At 46.5% G+C, this 20031-nt stretch overlaps 1 protein-coding gene across 1 annotated transcript in view; it reads right to left on the bottom strand.

Moving 5' to 3' along the window:
- LOC144819229 (snake venom metalloproteinase BjussuMP-2-like) overlaps positions 1-20031 on the bottom strand; it is a 183682-nt gene that overhangs the window by 127859 nt on the left and 35792 nt on the right. The window contains exons 2-3 of the mRNA XM_078677197.1: positions 12936-13042; positions 1249-1325 (exon numbers count right to left, since the gene is read on the bottom strand). Of these exons, the coding sequence (XP_078533323.1) occupies positions 1249-1325; positions 12936-13042 (184 nt within the window). The remainder of the gene's footprint in view (positions 1-1248; positions 1326-12935; positions 13043-20031) is intronic.

The following is a 20031-nucleotide window of genomic DNA, read 5'->3' as shown; positions in this document are numbered from 1 at the left end:
CTTAAGCCCTGTTGGGCCAACCTGGAATCATGTGATGTGATTTTGCTCCTGGTGGCCAACTCCATCCACCAGGATTATTGCTCTCCAAATGGCTGGCCTCTAATTTCCGGTTATGTTCTGGGAGCTTACTTTTGCTATACGTTAGCTCCTTCCTCAGGACCGGTTCTCTGTCCAGCACCTGGTGTTCTCCTCAGTCTGGGGTCACCTACAGCCCTCAAGACAGAATACCGTCCAGGTACCACAGCCTCCTTTGACCACCTGCAGAGCACCTAGGGCAGCAGACGTCAGGGTTCCCCTCCTTCTGGGGATCACATAACTGCAGGAGAGCCCACCGGGGTCTCCCCAAAAGACCCATTTCCTTACTGTCTCCCAGAAGGTGTGGAGGACCACCACCACTGGCCCTGGAAAATATTCCTCTGTTAGGAGCAGGCCTAATTACTGGCTAATGGGCCTGCTGTGTGGGGAGGCCTTTGATGCTCCAGCTGGCCAGCAGAGTAATTAGCTTGGCCCAGCAGGGTAATCAAAATACTCAAAATCTTCTAAGGATCTGAGTCAGAGAAAATTGATGAAGCTTGACGTGCCACAAAGAGTGGGAATTAATACCTGAACTGCATTCAGAATTGTAATTTACCATAACATGGTGTGTCAACCACATCTCTAGGCCAAACTAGGGTGAAACTGTAAGTTTGTACAAATTTCACCCATAGTTATAATATAGTGAAACACACACACTTTTCAGTAATCATTGCAGATGTATATACATGGTCATCACAATCCCTGAAGGGTCCCTTCTGCGGCAGGATACCTGTACGCAGGTACCCGGCTGAGTTAGACGGTAGTCTCGCTCACTCAGCCCATACACATTTGCACACACTTGAGTAGAAGTGTTTTAGTGCCGACGTGCAATCAGCCCAGAGTCTATCACAAGAGCTCGCAGCAGCAGACCTCATCTTAAAAGGCAGACACTGGCAGTTAGCATCCCAATCCAATGTAACAGAGTCTACAGTGAGTGACACTCAAGTCGAAAGATTCACTCATAGACGTCCATAAACCTGGTAGTATAAAAAGCAAAAAATTAAGGGGATTAAATCGGCGGAACCCATTTGTCACAAAAATTCCCCACTCCCTAGACATTGTATCTCAAATACATCTCTTTACAGTTTATACGGACTATAAGGTAGCTGTTCATGTGTATTTGCAGATAATCAAAATATAAAACAATAGTGCGCTCAAATCGGATATACTCACTGTGCTTTCTTTAAGTGAAGGACACGACTTCTACCTTGTATGTAAACCTTGTATTGTATCTGATCTTCATACTGGGGCTGTGAATAAACAATGCACATGGCTTGATGAGATGAATGCAAGGGAATAGTTACTTTTTGAAAAGTGTCCCAGATTAAACATATAGTTTTGACCAGATCCCATAAGAACCTACAATGCAAAAATATCAGCATTGAGAATCTCCTCACTCTTCAAAACTCAATTAATTAAAAAATGTCATACTTATAAAAAGAATTTATGAACCTAGGACTTTGATACTCCTTAGACCTTTCTTTAAGGACTCATTTTCTGACAAAGAAGTGGCAAAGTGTGTAGAAAGCAAATTACCGGGCCATGTGCAGGATACATCTAGAAAATGCATCAAATTTATAGGACAAGCTCAAACTTAGGCACCTCATACCAATTTATGTTAAATTTGATCTTTTAGGAAACATCGGAGAGAATAGAAGGCTCACTGGTTTGATAATGGGCATACTATATCCGGTTCAGCTGTACAGTGGTAGAATAAAGCCATATATCCATACTAAGTAACTAGGTACTCTCAGTTCAGGTATGCAAAGCCAGAGAATGATCATAAATACAACATATCTGAAAGAAATAAATTGGATTATTTGGGCTGGGCCACTTCCCACTTCAAGGAATAACCACAACCTGTATTAAAGGTAGCTGCCAGGAATTTCAGGCAGCGGAAAGGTAACTAACCAAAAGATACTTTTCCTTAATACATATTAAAAAAATCTGAATTTACCATTGAACTGGGTTTTTGATTATTAAAAGTAATGGTTTCATAATTTGTCTAGCTGGTTCTAGTTCTGAGATGCAGTATTAGAATTTTTATCTGGACTATGGTTTTCTGCATAGGACAGCTAGGTCTGTCACAGTGAAAATAATTTTTGGGCACTAGTCACTGTGTTAACATTACATTTCTACATACCCTACATGTACATTTATTTATTTTTTAAATTTATAAAGCGCAACAAATACCACGAATGGTGTCTCGGCGCTGGGCAGATAGAGAGGCACCTCCTGTGCATTATTGGATGAATAGCCATGTCTTCACTTGCTTTCGGAAAATCATCAGTGAGGAACTGCTTTTTATATGGTGGGGCAAGGTATTCCAGAGCTTCGAGGCGGCTACCAGGAAGCGTCTGTCTCCCCATGTAACCGTTCTCACCCGTTGAATGCATAAAGATGCGGATGAGGCAGATCTTAAGGCTCTATTAGGGACATACACCAACAGTGATTCCCTAAAAAAGTCAGGTCCTAGGCTGTTCAGTGCTCTATAGATGACACATGAAGCCTTAAATTTGGTTCTCTTTTTTACTGGGAGCCAGTGCAGTTGGTGGACAATGGGAGAGATGGATGCAAACTTGGGAGTTTTGGTCAGAATTCGTGCAGCAGCGTTCTGCACCATTTGTAGTTTTTTAAAAACCTGCTCCTGGGCATTCAACAGAAGCCCATTACAATAATCCACCTTGGATAACACCAAGGAGGACATAAGGGTTTTTCCCGCAGACAGGGGAAGGAAAGGTAACAACTTTTTCACTTTTCGTAATGTGAAAAAGGAAGAGGAGACTACCGCATTAGCATGACTGGTGAAACTTAGTTTGTTGTCAAATAACACTCCCAAGTTTCTAACCTTTGAAACTGGGGTAGGTGGGTTACCCATTTCTGGTGGCCACCAGACCGGGGACCAAGATGGTTTTAGGTCTCCAAACACCATTACCTCGGTCTTATCAGTGTTTAATTTTAGACAATTACTGTCCATCCAGTGACTAATGGCTCTCATACCTGACTGAAAGTTGCCTGCCACCTCACTCCCATTTTTATGCACCGCTAGCACCAACTGAGTGTCGTCGGCATACGAAGTCACTCCTATTCCATGGGTTTTAATGACCCTCGCCAAGTCCGACACATAGATGTTAAAGAGTGTCGGACTTAGCGAGGATCCCTGGGGGACTCCGCAGGGCAGCACAAACGTTGGTGAATAGAAGCTCCCCATCTTTACCGACTGTTCTCTGTTCGACAGGAAAGAAGCCAGGAGCTCCGCAGCTTTACCCTGTATGCCCATAGCAGTGACACGGTCGATCAGGATGTTATGATCGACCGTGTCAAAGGCCGCTGAGAGATCCAGCAGGATCAGGACTGACGTGCCACCCTGGTCCATGATCTGTCTGATCTCCTCAGAAGCCTTTATGAGCGCCGTCTCCGTTCCATGGCCTCTCCTAAACCCGAACTGAGTGTTATCTAGCAGGTTATTGTAGTCAATGTAGTTGGCCAGCTGTTTATTTATAACTTTTTCAAGTATTTTAGAAGGAAATGGGAGCGCTGCTATATCATGTCCCCTGCCTTGTGGGCTACAAGGCCAACATAACGGTGACATTAACGTTTAAAAGGGAGATCATTACCTGTCAAAACGGTTTATTTTCACTGATTGAATGTATATTACTACAGTCATCCACAATAGTAGGCTTGAAGCAATGTTTGCTCTGCCACTATAGTGAATGGCCCAATAGGTGCTGCAGTTCACTAATGGCATATAACTTCCAAGCCCTGTGTATATTTTGCACCCTACACAAGCTAGTAATAGGCAAGTTAACTATGCCAATTAGGAGTATGTGAATACAACCATGTTTAACCCGTTCCGTGTGTCCGATGGCCCATTCATTATTTCACCCGCATCAGAATTCGTGCCGCGGTCAACGGGTTAAAGGGGGACACAGGCGCCTTACAACGGGTCAGCAGGGGAAAATGGAGTTCCAAAGCCAGAAAAAGTACAAGGTTCAGGAAAAGGTAAAACCATCTGGTGTGATCACGTATAAAAGGCGAATTCCCTACAATATCACTACCAAAGGTGCAAAACAGTACTGGTCATGCAAGATAGTTCCTTACAAAATATATGTTTGTTGCCCACCTTAGTCACATTTTATATAATCATTGAAATAATGTGCAATAGTGTTCCGAGTCATGAAGTATATTAGTATTCTTTTTATTGTTCTTTTAATGTGCGTGACAATCTACAACTCTACAATAACTGTTCAATCTTTGTAGTATGCATGACAATATAGAGGACTTTTCACCCTCTGCTGTATGCATTGGCTTTTGAGCCTTTGGCCTGCTATGCATAGATGGGTCATGGTTATCAGGGCTTGGACATTCAGGGCTCTCAACACTGCATTGCGTTCTATGCGGATGACCTCCTGCTTTTCCTCTGCAATACTGAGGAGTATACTAATGGAGCCTAGAACATGTGCAAGAGCTTTGGCCTACTGTCTGGCCTGAAGGTAAATTGGCAGAAGCACCAAAATAAAGTGCACCTGAAGATCTGGAACTCCTCCAGTGGGAACCCCGCTGCCTAGCATTTGTGAAGATCTATTACGTTCCCACTGATCTCTTAGAAGGTAACGTAGTTCAAGCCATTTGTTCCCTCCACCAATCTGCAGATTTTGGGTGGTGGGACGTGTTGTTTTTTAAAACTTTTAACTGAGTTTTATATAGCGCAAATCGGATAACTGTATGGAGGAGGGAAATGAAAAAATGGGCGAGATGTGAGGGAAGGGTACTACTGAGGTAGGCTAGACGTGGCATTGCCACACTAGAGACAGCCAGGGCCTGGGAAGTGCTTGTGGTCGGTTTTGTCACCCCGAAATCTGAAACCCCCATAACGTCGCTTGCAAGATCGTAACAGCTGCAACTATGTTAGGAGGCTCTGGGCCCCCATTGATGGTCTAGCAAGCCTTCAGCTACTTCTGCACACTGCCAAGCATCACACTGAGTATTAGGCCTATCAATCTACATTATTCACCAGTGTGCATGGATGTGTTGCCATTACTATCAATTTTCAGATATTGTCCTGTGGGTGGGGGAGGGGACGGGAACATTTGGTACACTAAGGGGCTAGATGTGCAATGCATTGTTAATACCGTCATCACTTGAATGTGTCAACTGTATCACCCCTGCATGATGTATGTACAGTAACACCTAATAAAGTTTGTTTAAACAAAAAACAGAAGACTTTTCAAGGATGGTAAAGGTAAACAGTAAACTAGAAATGTACTCCTGACAGAGAGGCAATCATGCGGTGCATCCACTCAGGGACCCCATCGGACCCATGTCCCCACCACATCTGTAACCTGGAAACATCACCAATCAGCATCACCCTGATCCGCATCATCAACACCTGCATCACTTCCGCCACTTTCCCAGAGGAATAGAAACTTACAGAAATCCACGCCCTCCTCAAGAAGCCCACAGCCGACCCAAAATCAACTGAGCAACTTCGGACCCATCTCCTCACTTCCCTATCCAGCCAAAGTGATTGAGACTGCAATCAACAAGCAACTCACAACCCACCTGGAACTTCACCATCTTCTAGACAACACTCAATCAGGATTCAGAAAGAACCACAGCACCAAAACAGCACTCGTCATGGCCACTGATGACATAGGAATCATCGTGGACAAAGGAGAAACAGCAGACCTCATCCTGCTCAAACTCACTGCAGTCTTCAACACTATCAGCCACAACAAACTCATCATAAGACTCGACGAGATTGGCATACAATGATCAACTCTCAAATTGATCTGATCCTTTCTCACTGGAAGAACCCAAAGGGTCAGACTGCCACTATTCACATCAGAGACCAAGAAGTTGATATGCGTAGTCCCACAGGGATCGTCATTAAGCCCAACTTTTTCATCATATATATGACACCGCTCTTCAACATCAACCATCGCAATACATCACGGTCATCTCTATATCAATGACACCCAACACATCCGTTCCCTAATGAACAAAACAACCACCGCCAGAACCAACTTCACCAACGGCATGTTCAGGGTAGCAGACTGAATGGGAACCAACTGCCTGCAGCTCATCTCCGAGAAGACGGAAGTACTGGTCTTTGCCAACAGGACGCTTCTCCCCATGGGACTCCAACTGGTGGCCCTCAGAGCAAGGTCCTACACCCACACCCACAGACCAGGCAAGAAATCTAAGGATCATCCTAGACGACAAGCTCAACATGATGGCTCAAGTCAAAGCAGTGTGCACCTCTTGCTTCCACATCCTATTCATGCTGCAAAAAATCTTCAAATAGTTGCCTCCGAACACCAGACGGATGGTCATGCAAGCACTCATCGCCAGCAGGCTGGACTACAGCAACACTCGCTACACTGGAATCTCCAAACAACTCCTACACAGACTCCAGAACACCACTGTAAGATTCATAATTGATCTCCAACAAGGCAACCACATCACACCACACTTCAGGAAGCTTCACTGGTTCCCCATACACAAGCGCAACTAAATTAATTGTTTTACACACACATACAACTCCCTACACAACACAGGACCAGAATATTGGAACAGTTGCATACACTTTCACCAACCCAACAGACACCTATGCTCTGTCTCACTCTCATTTGCACACATTCCACACACCCGCAAAAGCAAAACTGGAGGTTGCTTATTCGGTTACCTCTCCCCCCCAAGACATGGAACTACCTCCCTCAACACATCAGAGCCTCCTCCTCACTTCTTGAGTTCCGCAAGTACCTGAAGACCTGGCTCTTCGTATAAGCATTCTGGACACCACAAAACTACTCACCAGTCTAAGTGCCTGGATACCCTCTTGGGTGAATAGTGTCCTAGATATACAAACCAATATAGCACAACATAACAATACAGATCACCAAGCGGGGAGGGTTTTGACCACAGGATCATTGACAAAGGGCAGAAATAAACAATACAGATAATGCTTGATCATTCAAGAGAAACTCACTTCAAAATTGCTTGGAAAAAAAGAGCTAATGCAGACAACACAAGAGAACAAACTAGCCCTGACATAAGAATGGTAAATGTATCCAAAAGAAGGATGGCAACTGTTAAAATAAACATTGAGTAAAGGTTTGGGATGTTGGCTTTCTTAAATTTGGGATTTCTGAAAAATATAAATCGAATTGTATAAATGCATTCACAAACTAACATTATTTAAGCACTTTTGTAAAAAAGGATCCCAGACCTAATCTTTCAGAACTTCTACTAATTCATTGTGATTACAGCATAAGGGATATTAAGTGTATACAATAACTGTCTTTTAATGATATTGAGATTGAAACACCAACTATTATGGACATTATGGATGATCTGAACATTGATAGTAGCCTTAAACATAGCTATTCTTTTATTCCCACCCCCTCCTGCACACCCCATTAACTCCAGGTAGAAGCATAGACATGTTTTACAAAATAGCACTAAGACATCAATTTGACCTAGAGGACAGACTAAAACAAATTCCCATCACCCCAGGAGGACAACACCGCAATAACGAAAAGGCAAGCTCTTAACACCTTAAAATTGGATTGAACAATTTTAATGAAGGAAGCAGTCAGAAGTGGCAATACAGTCATCATGGACAGAAATGTCTACATTAATGAGATTGATATACAACTAACTGACTCACACATATGAAAAACTCCAATTCAATAATTGGCCTTACTAATACAAGGCTAGAAGAATAGAACAACAGTGCTTAATCGCAGATCTAGAATAACCAACAATACAGGTGTAACCAAAAATACAATAACCAGGACCTTTCTCACCCAGAAGACCAATTATATCTGACATCAGTTCACCCACTGAGAAGTTATAGGGTTCTTATTTCGTCTGGTAACCAATCGACAATCATATATTCAGGAAGCAAAGTGCATTCTGAACAAGTTAGTGGCTGTTCAATGGACATCAGACATGTTAATGGTTACCTTAGGTGTCTGTTCACTATATACCTGCTTACCAACACAATCGGTCATCAAAGCAATAGGCAATTTTCTGTTTCATAGAGGACCCAACCTGGCACATTCTCAAAATAAATACTAGACTTAACAAACCACTTCTGAACAAAGCTATGATAATGTATCGATGGGGACACACCCCTTCTCCGAGTGCCTCCTTCAAGAAGAACCGGTCAATGGCTTCTCCAAGTGCCTCCTTCAAGAAGAGCCTGTCAATGGCTTCTCTGAGTGCCTCCTTCAAGAAGAACCTGTCAATGGCTTCTCCGAGTGCCTCCTTCAAGAAGAACCGGTCAATGGCTTCTGCAAGTGCCTCCTTCAAGAAGAGCCTAACAATGGCTTCTCCAAGTGCCTCCTTCAAGAAGAACCTGTCAATGGCTTCTCCAAGTGCCTCCTTCAAGAAGAACCTGTCAATGGCTTCTCCAAGTGCCTCCTTCAAGAACAACCTGTCAATGGCTTCTCCAAGTGCCTCCTTCAAGAAGAACCTGTCAATGGCTTCTCCAAGGGCCTCCTTCAAGAAGAGCCTGCCAATGGCTTTTCCAAGTGCCTCCTTCAAGAACAACCTGTCAATGGCTTCTCCAAGTGCCTCCTTCAAGAAGAACCTGTCAATGGCTTCTCCAAGGGCCTCCTTCAAGAAGAGCCTGCCAATGGCTTTTCCAAGTGCCTCCTTCAAGAAGAGCCTGTCAACGGCTTCTCCAAGTGCCTCCTTCAAGATGGCTTCTCCAAGTGCCTCCTTCAAGAAGAGCCTGCCAATGGCTTTTCCAAGTGCCTCCTTCAAGAAGAGCCTGTCAATGGTTTCTCCAAGTGCCTCCTTCAAGAAGAACCTGTCAATGGCTTCTCCGGGTGCCTCCTTCAAGAAGAGCCTGTCAATGGCTTCTCTGAGTGCCTCCTTCAAGAAGAACCTGTCAATGGCTTCTCCGAGTGCCTCCTTCAAGAAGAACCGGTCATTGGCTTCTCCAAGTGCCTCCTTCAAGAAGAACCTGTCAATGGCTTCTCAGAGTGCCTCCTTCAAGAAGGACAGGTCAATGGCTTCTGCAAGTGCCTCCTTCAAGAAGAACCTGACAATGGCTTCTCCAAGTGCCTCCTTCAAGAAGAGCCTGACAATGGCTTCTCCAAGTGCCTCCTTCAAGAAGAACCTGTCAATGGCTTCTCCAAGTGCCTCCTTCAAGAAGAACCTGTCAATGGCTTCTCCAAGTGCCTCCTTCAAGAAGAACCTGTCAATGGCTTCTCCAAGTGCCTCCCTCAAGAAGAGCCTGCCAATGGCTTCTCCAAGTGCCTCCTTCAAGAAGAGCCTGTCAATGGCTTCTCCAAGTGCCTCCTTCAAGAAGAGCCTGTCAATGGCTTCTCCAAGTGCCTCCTTCAAGAAGAGCCTGTCAATGGCTTCTCCAAGTGCCTCCTTCAAGAAGAACCTGTCAATGGCTTCTCCAAGTGCCTCCTTCAAGAAGAACCTGTCAATGGCTTCTCCAAGTGCCTCCTTCAAGATGGCTTCTCCAAGTGCCTCCTCCAAGAAGACCCGGTCAATGGCTTCTCCAAGTGCCTCCTTCAAGAAGAGCCTGTCAATGGCTTCTCCAAGTGCCTCCTTCAAGAAGAGCCTGTCAATGGCTTCTCCAAGTGCATCCTTCAAAAAGTACCTGTCAATGGCTTCTCCAAGTGTCTCCTTCAAGAAGAACCTGTCAATGGCTTCTCCAAGTGCCTCCTTCAAGAAGAGCCTGTCAATGGCTTCTCCGGGTGCCTCCTTCAAGAAGAGCCTGTCAATGGCTTCTCCAAGTGCCTCCTTCAAGAAGAGCCTGTCAATGGCTTCTCCAAGTGCCTCCTTCAAGAAGAACCTGTCAATGGCTTCTCCAAGTGCCTCCTTCAAGAAGAACCTGTCAATGGCTTCTCCAAGTGCCTCCTTCAAGAAGAACCTGTCAATGGCTTCTCCAAGTGCCTCCTTCAAGAAGAACCTGTCAATGGCTTCTCCAAGTGCCTCCTTCAAGAAGAACCTGTCAATGGCTTCTCCAAGTGCCTCCTTCAAGAAGAACCGGTCAATGGCTTCTCCAAGTGCCTCCTTCAAGAAGAACCTGTCAATGGCGTCTCCAAGTGCCTCCTTCAAGAAGAGCCTGTCAATGCCTTCTCCAAGTGCCTCCTTCAAGAAGAACCTGTCAATGGCCTCTCCAAGTACCTCCTTCAAGAAGAACCTGTCAATGGCTTCTCCAAGTGCCTCCTTCAAGAAGAACCTGTCAATGGCTTCTCTGGGGGCCGCCTTCAAGAAGAACCTGTCAATGGCTTGTCCAAGTGCCTCCTTCAAGAAGAGCCCGTCAATGGCTTGTCCAAGTGCCTCCTTCAAGAAGAGCCTGTCAATGGCTTCTCCAAGTGCCTCCTTCAAGAAGAACCTGTCAATGGCTTCTCCAAGTGCCTCCTTCAAGGAGAACCTGACAATGGCTTCTCCGAGTGCCTCCTTCAAGAAGAACCTGTCAATGGCTTCTCCAAGTGCCTCCTTCAAGAAGAACCTGTCAATGGCTTCTCCAAGTGCCTCCTTCAAGAAGAGCCTGTCAATGCCTTCTCCAAGTGCCTCCTTCAAGAAGAACCTGTCAATGGCCTCTCCAAGTACCTCCTTCAAGAAGAACCTGTCAATGGCTTCTCCAAGTGCCTCCTTCAAGAAGAACCTGTCAATGGCTTCTCTGGGGGCCGCCTTCAAGAAGAACCTGTCAATGGCTTGTCCAAGTGCCTCCTTCAAGAAGAGCCTGTCAATGGCTTCTCCAAGTGCCTCCTTCAAGAAGAGCCTGTCAATGGCTTCTCCAAGTGCCTCCTTCAAGAAGAACCTGTCAATGGCTTCTCCAAGTGCCTCCCTCAAGGAGAACCTGACAATGGCTTCTCCGAGTGCCTCCTTCAAGAAGAACCTGTCGATGGCTTCTCCAAGTGCCTCCTTCAAGAAGAGCCTGTCAATGGCTTCTCCAAGTGCCTCCTTCAAGAAGAACCTGTCAATGGCTTCTCCGGGGGCCGCCTTCAAAAAGAGCCTGTCAATGGCTTCTCCAAGTTCATCCTTCAAAAAGAACCTGTCAATGGCTTCTCCAAGTGCCTCCTTCAAGAAGAGCCTGTCAATGGCTTCTCCGGGTGCCTCCTTCAAGAAGAGCCTGTCAATGGCTTCTCCGGGTGCCTCCTTCAAGAAGAGCCTGTCAATGGCTTCTCCAAGTGCCTCCTTCAAGAAGAGCCTGTCAATGCCTTCTCCAAGTGCCTCCTTCAAGAAGAGCCTGTCAATGCCTTCTCCAAGTGCCTCCTTCAAGAAGAGCCTGTCAATGGCTTCTCCAAGTGCCTCCTTCAAGAAGAACCTGTCAATGGCTTCTCCGGGGGCTGCCTTCAAAAAGAGCCTGTCAATGGCTTCTCCAAGTTCATCCTTCAAAAAGAACCTGTCAATGGCTTCTCCGGGTGCCTTCTTCAAGAAGAGCCTGTCAATGGCTTCTCCGGGTGCCTCCTTCAAGAAGAACCTGTCAATGGCTTCTCCAGGTGCCTCCTTCAAGAAGAACCTGTCAATGGCTTCTCCGGGGGCCGCCTTCAAGAACTAATTGATAAAGGCTTCACTGCGAGTCTCCTTGAAGACACACCAAACAATGGCACTGTTCAGGGAAGCGATGGCCAAGTGTCTCCTTCCAGAAGAACCTAGAAATAGCCTCACCAAGTGCCTCCTTCAAGAAGGAGTTGATAATGGAACTGTTCGGGGAAGCCTTCTTTAAGTGTCTCCTTCAATAAAAAGTCACCAAAGGGCTTAACAATGCTAAGATTAAGTACGTTCACCACCAAGAATCGGTCCTTCCATATGGACAATCTAATGAGATCCCCCTTGCGCCAAAGGATCAATGAAGGATTAAATGAGGTTTTTTTTTAACAAAATGCAGTTTGTATAATATCCAGCATTTTACACAGATACAAGAAATACTTTATAAAAATTACATCATAAGACCACATCAGCAAACATTCCTCATTGGCCATTGTTTAATTAGTATTCTCTTCAAGAAAGCCACGGCATAGCCGGAACATTCAAATTGCAAACATTAATCATTGATATCTGTACACTGAAGAAGCTAGAAAGCTCTAGGAACTTAACTACTTAGGCATTGCCTGTTTGTCGATTTCTCAAAGCCAAGCAAAATGGGAGACAAACCGTATACACCAGTATATCACGTACTGTTTTCATTAAACCATATTCCATTTAAAAAAGAGAATTGTTTTGTTTTCTTGCTAACTGCACTGAAAGAAACATGTAATATATAAAATACTTAATGGACATACATGCAGTGCTTAATTTGAGTCGGTGGTTTCCGGTGCTCTGCACCAGCACTTAATTGTCAACACCAGCACTTATGACAGCCTGCCAGATGGTGGCACTGTCGGTCTAATTTAGAAATGAGCACAACAACAGTTGTTCAATAATTCAATAAACATCAAAAAGGACTAATACCTGCCACACATAGCTTTGGGTGGCCGGAATGGTCTGAACTGTCAGACTTATAGTAGTACGATGGTTCACAATTTTGTTGGTACTAGGAGCAATGGGTAGTGAAAACCTCAGTGTCCTACTGACCGGGACCCTGGAAGATATTTATTAATTTATTGTACAAATTAAGCACTGGTAATATCTTCCTATTTTGCTAGATTTGACTTTTGATGACATTTACAAATCTTTCTGCCGTCCACCTCGTGGTGGTTTACGATATCAGTAGAGACCCCCTCAATGGCAACATACGACCAGATCACAAAATTACATGTTATGTATTCTCTATATATATATCATATACTTCAGCGAGTGTAATAGTAACACTTACACACAATCTAAAACATCAAAAGCCATTACTGAATATACAAGATCAAACAATAAAATGTACCTGCCTTTGGTAATATTTTCAGTGTTCCATTTGAAGTTTGTTGATTCATGGGATGGTCAGGTAACCCAAATGTAGGTATATTTATAGTTCGGTCCATGGAACATGTGATAGCTGGGGAAAAAAATGATGTGCACAAAATAAAATATTGGTGGGGAATATGCATACAAATTGTATCCATACATTAGATTTAACTTGTACCATTCATATTTCAAACTCAACTGTTTGTTTTTGAGTAACAAGCAATCTGTAACTAATGTTTTTTTATTTTTTTAAATTATTAAAAATGGAAAACTAGGACAAGGGTATCATTGAACGATATGAGGTTTCTTAACATTCTATAAATCATCTGCTGAAACCAGACTCAACATTATACAGACTCAAAACCATCCACAAATGTCAGAGCAGGAATGGGATCAGAAATAATCCCGGCTTTCCAAAAAAAGTGGCCCACTTTTGAGGATCAGCCCCATTTTCCGAAACTCTGCTTGGTTAGTACCAGTGGGCCTTCTTAACATCAGCAGCCCATGACATTCAACTAGTACTCACTGCGCCACTGAAAACAAGCTTCACCCGACTGATGAGCCCTATCCAAGGTGAAACCGGTCCCAGGATGCTTGTGGTCCGGTTCAGGGAGGACCTGGCTTGGCAGTTCGGGCTGGACTGTTCCCATTGGAGCAGGGTCAAGGCTGATTTGCGTATGGCTGGGTCTAAACTGAGGTGTCATGGCATGCAAAGTAACGATGAATTGGGATGCAGACCCAAGTAATTACAAGTAGCTGGGATTAATTCAAGCTTTACATCCAGCACTTTTTTTTTTGTTTAATACTTTAGTGTCTCACCCTAAGTGGGGCGGGTATGCCCAGACGTGGGTCCCTTGTACACTGTGTCACTGGAAACAAGCTACACCTGGCTGATGAGCTAAATAACAAGGGCGAAACCGGTCCTGGGTTGCTTTTGGTCCCGTTCAGGGAGGACCTGGCTTGGCAGTTCGGGCTGGACTGTTCCCATTGGAGCAGGGTCAAGACTGATTTGCATATGGCTGGGTCTAAACTGAGGTGGCATGGTGTGCAAAATAACAATGGCCTGGGATGAGGCCCGAATAATTACCAGTGGCTGAGAATAATTCAAGCACTCCATCCATCACTTTCTTGTACACTTCATTTCACTGGTACAACACTCTTACCTTCGGGCACTTGGGATCACTGGCATGCCGCATGCAGCTTGTCAAGTTAGGTTGGAGTGACCAGGCAAGTAGGGAGTGAGGGATGGAGCGCTTGTGCTTTACATCAGTTTCCTCTTCTATCCGGTGGGCGTGGCCTGGATTCGTGTATTTGAGAAGGGTTTTGGCTCATGCATGATGTACAGTAGGATGCCCTCCTCCTGGGGCAGTGAAGGTGTAGCCGTGCCTATGCCTGGAGTGACAAGAAGCAGGGCAAGAGGGATCACTGCACATGACTCCACCATCCTTGGTTTTTGCAGCTGTGGTTGTGGCGGTTGATAGCTTTGTGGGCAACGCAGAGTGCCTTGAAGGAAGAGTGTTTGACTATAGGGAGCTTATGAACCTCTTCGAGCACTTGTATTAGGGGGTTCAAACACTGCAAGGTCTAGGAACTGCTTTGCTGTAGAGCTTTAGTTGCATTTAATTTTTTGGGGGCTACGCAAACAAATGATGTACGGAATGCTGAATAAATCATACATTCACCCCCAGTCATTGTTCTTTTGCTCACCATGCCACCCCAGTTTAGGCCCAGCCATATGCAAATCAGTCTTGACCCTGTGCCTCATGGGAACAGTCCAGACCGAACTGTCAAGCCAGGTCCTCCCTAGACCGGAAACAAGCATCTTGGGACCGGTTTCTGGGTATTACCCTTCATCAGCCAGGCTAGCTTGAATCCAGTGGAACAGTGAGCAAGGGGACCACGTCTGGAGCACTAAGAGTGGGGCCCAAGATAAAGACAATTTCTGTCTTTTTGAAGCCAGCAAAGGGTGAGCGAGACCTGTAGGTTCTGAGGTAAGACTAGAATGTGTGGAAGAGCATGTATGATGTAAAAAAACACTTCTTGTGACAATATTCATGGAGTTCAGTGGACGGTCAGAGTCCATGATCACTCAAGAGGTTTCTTCCTTCATTTGATGATGATGGCCAGTGTGGACATCCTGGGGCCTAATGGTTGCAGGTTGGTAGTACTCACTGTGACACTGTGGGTTGATATTTTGCCAACCAATGTCTCTGTGTCATCATTGGATTGGCATTGTGCCCACTAGTAAGTCTGCATCATCAGTCGATGTAAATTGTGTACCCCAGGGTCCTCAGTGAATGGGTATCGTGATCACCGGTACTTCACTAGAGGCATTGGATTGGCATTGTGCCATCACTGACTCACTATTATCAGGGGCTTGGTTCAGTGCCCAGCAATCTGCACAGGGTCTTAAGCGGCTCATGGTCACTTCAGTGGCTCGATATTGTACTCTTTAGTGGCTCGCTATCATCAGTGGACTGGTATTGTGCCCACCAGAGACTCTCTCTACTACCAGTGGATTGTTATTGTTCTAGTCAGGGACTCAGTATCATCAATGGTTCGGCATCACGCCCACCAGAGACTTCATAATATCCATGCATTGGTATTATGCCCACCGGTGTCTCAGGGTCTTCAGTGCATTGTCTTTGTGCCCGTCAGTGCCTCTGGTCTTCAGTGCATTGGTATTGTGCCCTTCAGTTCCTCGAGTCTTTAGTGCATTGATATTGTGCCCATCAGTGCGTGGGTTCTTCAGTGCATTGATATTGCACCCGTCAGTGCCTGGGGTCTTCAGTGCATTGATATTGCACCCGTCAGTGCCTGGGGTCTTCAGTGCATGAATATTTTGCCCATCAGTGCCTCAGTCTCTTCAGTGCATTGTATTGTGTCCGTCGTTGCCCCGGGTCTTCAGTGCATTGGTATTGTGCCCCTCAGTGCCTAGAGTCTTCAGTGCATTGATATTGTGCCCATCAATCAGACCACTGCTGTTCAATATCTACCTTGCCCCATTGGCCACTCTAATCGAATCTTGGGGCGTGAAGGTAGTCTCCTATGCTGGTGACACGCAGCTGGTGTTCTCTTTTAAAGAACATTCCGTGGCGGCTTTTCATAATTTGAAGGAATGCCTGAAAAACATCCAAGTATGGATGAATGAGAATTGCCTGAAACTGAATGCAGAGAAGACAGAAGTCTTGTTCTTCAGTCAGGCATCACCCCCTCCATCGAACCTTTGGTGGCCTACAGAGCTGAATCCACACCCAATTCCAGCTGATTCAGCTAGAAACCTGGGAATCAGATTGGACAAAGTCCTTTCTTTTAAGACGCAGGTGTGTCATGTCTCTTCCATGTGCTTTTGGAAACTAAGATCTATTAGGAAATTCATACGCTTTCTGCCGGAGGAATGACGTAAGATTACGATCCATGCTCTGGGGACCTCACATCTGGACTATGCCAATAGCCTTTATCTGGGGTTACCTGCATACCTGGCCTGCAGGCTACAGATAATTCATAATTAGACTGATTCGGTTGGTACCCCTTCAACATCATATCTCCCCTCATCTGATCCAGCTCCACTGGCTTCCGGTAACCAGGAAGATAGAGTTCAAGTCATTGATCCTGGCTTTTAGAACAACCAGAGACTTAGGCCATAGTTATCTCAAGAAGAGGCTGCAGCTAGATCAGGAATGGGCCCTGAGATCCAAACACCTGCGACTCCTTCGGGTTCCACGCTTCTCCAAAGCCCGGCAAGGTGGCAGATCCTTTTCGGTAAAAACAGCGAAACTGTGTAACTCTTTTCCGGAACACCTCTGCCGAACTGAAACAAAACCTGAATTCAGGAAAGCGTTAAAAACCTGGCTCTTTAACCAGCCTTAAGGGCCCACTTGAACCTCTTGCTAGTCTGCTATTAGCGCCGGAACACCTCTTCTGAGGTAGCCGCGCGTTCTAGAAATGGCTATTAAATTAAATCAGTGTTTCAGGTCTTCAGTGTATTGGTATTGTTGTGCCCATCAGTGACTCAGGGTCTTCAGTATATTTGTATTTTGCCAGTTAGGGCCTGGGGTCTTCAATGCATTGATATTGGGCCTGTCAGTGCCTCAGTGGATTGGTATTGTGCCCATCAGTACCTCGGATCTTCAGTGTGTGGATGTTGTGCCGATCAATACCTCAGGGTCTTCATTGCGTTGGTATTGTGCCCGTCAGTGGCTCAGGGTCTTCAGTGCATTGGAATTGTGCCCGTCAGTGGCTCAGGGTCTTCAGTGCATTGGTTTTGTGCTCGTCAGTGCCTCAGGGTCTTCAGTGCATTGGTATTGTACCTGTCAGTGGCTCAGGGTCTTCAGTGCATTGGTTTTGTGCCCGTCAGTGGCTCAGGGTCTTCAGTGCATTGGTTTTGTGCCCGTCAGTGGCTCAGGGTCTTCAGTGCATTGGTTTTGTGCTCGTCAGTGGCTCAGGGTCTTCAGTGCATTGGTTGTGTGCCCGTCAGTGGCTCAGGGTCTTCAGTGCATTGGTTTTGTGCTCGTCAGTGGCTCAGGGTCTTCAGTGCATTGGTTTTGTGCCCGTCAGTGCCTCAGGGTCTTCAGTGCATTGGTTTTGTGCCCGTCAGTGCCTCAGGGTCTTCAGTGCATTGGTTTTGTGCCAGTCAGTGCCTCAGGGTCTTCAGTGCATTGGTATTGTGCCCTTCAGTGCCTCAGGGTCTTCAGTGCATTGGTTTTGTGCCCGTCAGTGCCTCAGGGTCTTCGGTGCATTGGTATTGTGCCCGTCAGTGCCTCAGGGTGTTCGGTGCATTGGTATTGTGCCAGTCAGTGCCTCAGGGTCTTCAGTGCATTGGTATTGTGCCCTTCAGTGCCTCAGGGTCTTCAGTGCATTGGTTTTGTGCCCGTCAGTGCCTCAGGGTCTTCGGTGCATTGGTATTGTGCCCGTCAGTGCCTCAGGGTGTTTGGTGCATTGGTATTGTGCCCGTCAGTGCCTCAGGGTGTTTGGTGCATTGGTATTGTGCCCGTCAGTGCCTCAGGGTGTTTGGTGCATTGGTAGTGTGCCAGTCAGTGCCTCAGGGTCTTCAGTGCATTGGTATTGTGCCTGCCAGTGCCCCAGGGTCTTTAGTGCATTGGTATTGTGCCCGTCAGTGAATCAGGGTATTTGGTGCATTGGTAGTGTGCCAGTCAGTGCCTCAGGGTCTTCAGTTCATTGGTTTTGTGCCAGTCAGTGCCTCAGAGTCTTCAGTGCACTGATATTGTGCCCGTCAGTGGCTCAGGGTCTTTAGTGCATTGGTATTGTGCCCTTCAGTGCCTCAGGGTCTTCAGTACATTGGTAGTGTGCCCATCAGTGCCTCACGGTCTTCAGTGCATTGGTATTGTGCCCTTCAGTGCCTCAGGGTCTTTAGTGCATTGGTATTGTGCCCTTCAGTGCCTCAGGGTCTTTAGTGCATTGGTGTTGTGCCTGTCAGTGCCTCAGGGTCTTCAGTGCATTGGTGTTGTGCCTGTCAGTGCCTCAGGGTCTTCAGTGCATTGGTTTTGTGCCCGTCAGTGCCTCAGGGTCTTCAGTGCATTGGTTTTGTGCCCGTCAGTGCCTCAGGGTCTTCAGTGCATTGGTTTTGTGCCAGTCAGTGCCTCAGGGTCTTCAGTGCATTGGTATTGTGCCCTTCAGTGCCTCAGGGTCTTCAGTGCATTGGTTTTGTGCCCGTCAGTGCCTCAGGGTCTTCGGTGCATTGGTATTGTGCCCGTCAGTGCCTCAGGGTGTTCGGTGCATTGGTATTGTGCCAGTCAGTGCCTCAGGGTCTTCAGTGCATTGGTATTGTGCCCTTCAGTGCCTCAGGGTCTTCAGTGCATTGGTTTTGTGCCCGTCAGTGCCTCAGGGTCTTCGGTGCATTGGTATTGTGCCCGTCAGTGCCTCAGGGTGTTCGGTGCATTGGTATTGTGCCCGTCAGTGCCTCAGGGTGTTTGGTGCATTGGTATTGTGCCCGTCAGTGCCTCAGGGTGTTTGGTGCATTGGTAGTGTGCCAGTCAGTGCTTCAGGGTCTTCAGTGCATTGGTATTGTGCCCGCCAGTGCCCCAGGGTCTTTAGTGCATTGGTATTGTGCCCGTCAGTGAATCAGGGTATTTGGTGCATTGGTAGTGTGCCAGTCAGTGCCTCAGGGTCTTCAGTTCATTGGTTTTGTGCCAGTCAGTGCCTCAGAGTCTTCAGTGCACTGATATTGTGCCCGTCAGTGGCTCAGGGTCTTTAGTGCATTGGTATTGTGCCCTTCAGTGCCTCAGGGTCTTCAGTACATTGGTAGTGTGCCCATCAGTGCCTCACGGTCTTCAGTGCATTGGTATTGTGCCCTTCAGTGCCTCAGGGTCTTTAGTGCATTGGTATTGTGCCCTTCAGTGCCTCAGGGTCTTTAGTGCATTGGTGTTGTGCCTGTCAGTGCCTCAGGGTCTTCAGTGCATTGGTGTTGTGCCTGTCAGTGCCTCAGGGTCTTCGGTGCATTGGTGTTGTGCCCGTCAGTGTCTCAGAGTCTTCAGTGCACTGATATTGTGCCCGTCAGTGCCTCAGGGTCTTCAGTGCATTGGAATTGTGCCCGTCAGTGCCTCAGGGTCTTCAGTACATTGGTAGTGTGCCCATCAGTGCCTCACGGTCTTCAGTGCATTGGTATTGTGCCCTTCAGTGCCTCAGGGTCTTTAGTGCATTGGTATTGTGCCCTTCAGTGCCTCAGGGTCTTTAGTGCATTGGTGTTGTGCCTGTCAGTGCCTCAGGGTCTTCAGTGCATTGGTGTTGTGCCTGTCAGTGCCTCAGGGTCTTCGGTGCATTGGTGTTGTGCCCGTCAGTGTCTCAGAGTCTTCAGTGCACTGATATTGTGCCCGTCAGTGCCTCAGGGTCTTCAGTGCATTGGAATTGTGCCCGTCAGTGCCTCAGGGTTTCAGTGCATTGGTATTGTGCGCGTCAGTGCCTCAGGGTCTTTAGTGCATTGGAATTGAGCCCGTCAGTGCCTCAGGGTCTTTAGTGCATTGGAATTGTGCCTGTCAGTGCCTCAGGGTCTCCAGTGCATTGGAATTGTGCCCGTCAGTGGCTAAGGGTCTCCAGTGCATTGGTATTGTGCCCGTCAGTGCC

Source organism: Lissotriton helveticus, chromosome 2_1 (genome assembly GCF_964261635.1).
Source record: "Lissotriton helveticus chromosome 2_1, aLisHel1.1, whole genome shotgun sequence".
NCBI lineage: Eukaryota > Metazoa > Chordata > Amphibia > Caudata > Salamandridae > Lissotriton > Lissotriton helveticus.
This window is presented reverse-complemented; position numbering and strand designations above follow the sequence as displayed.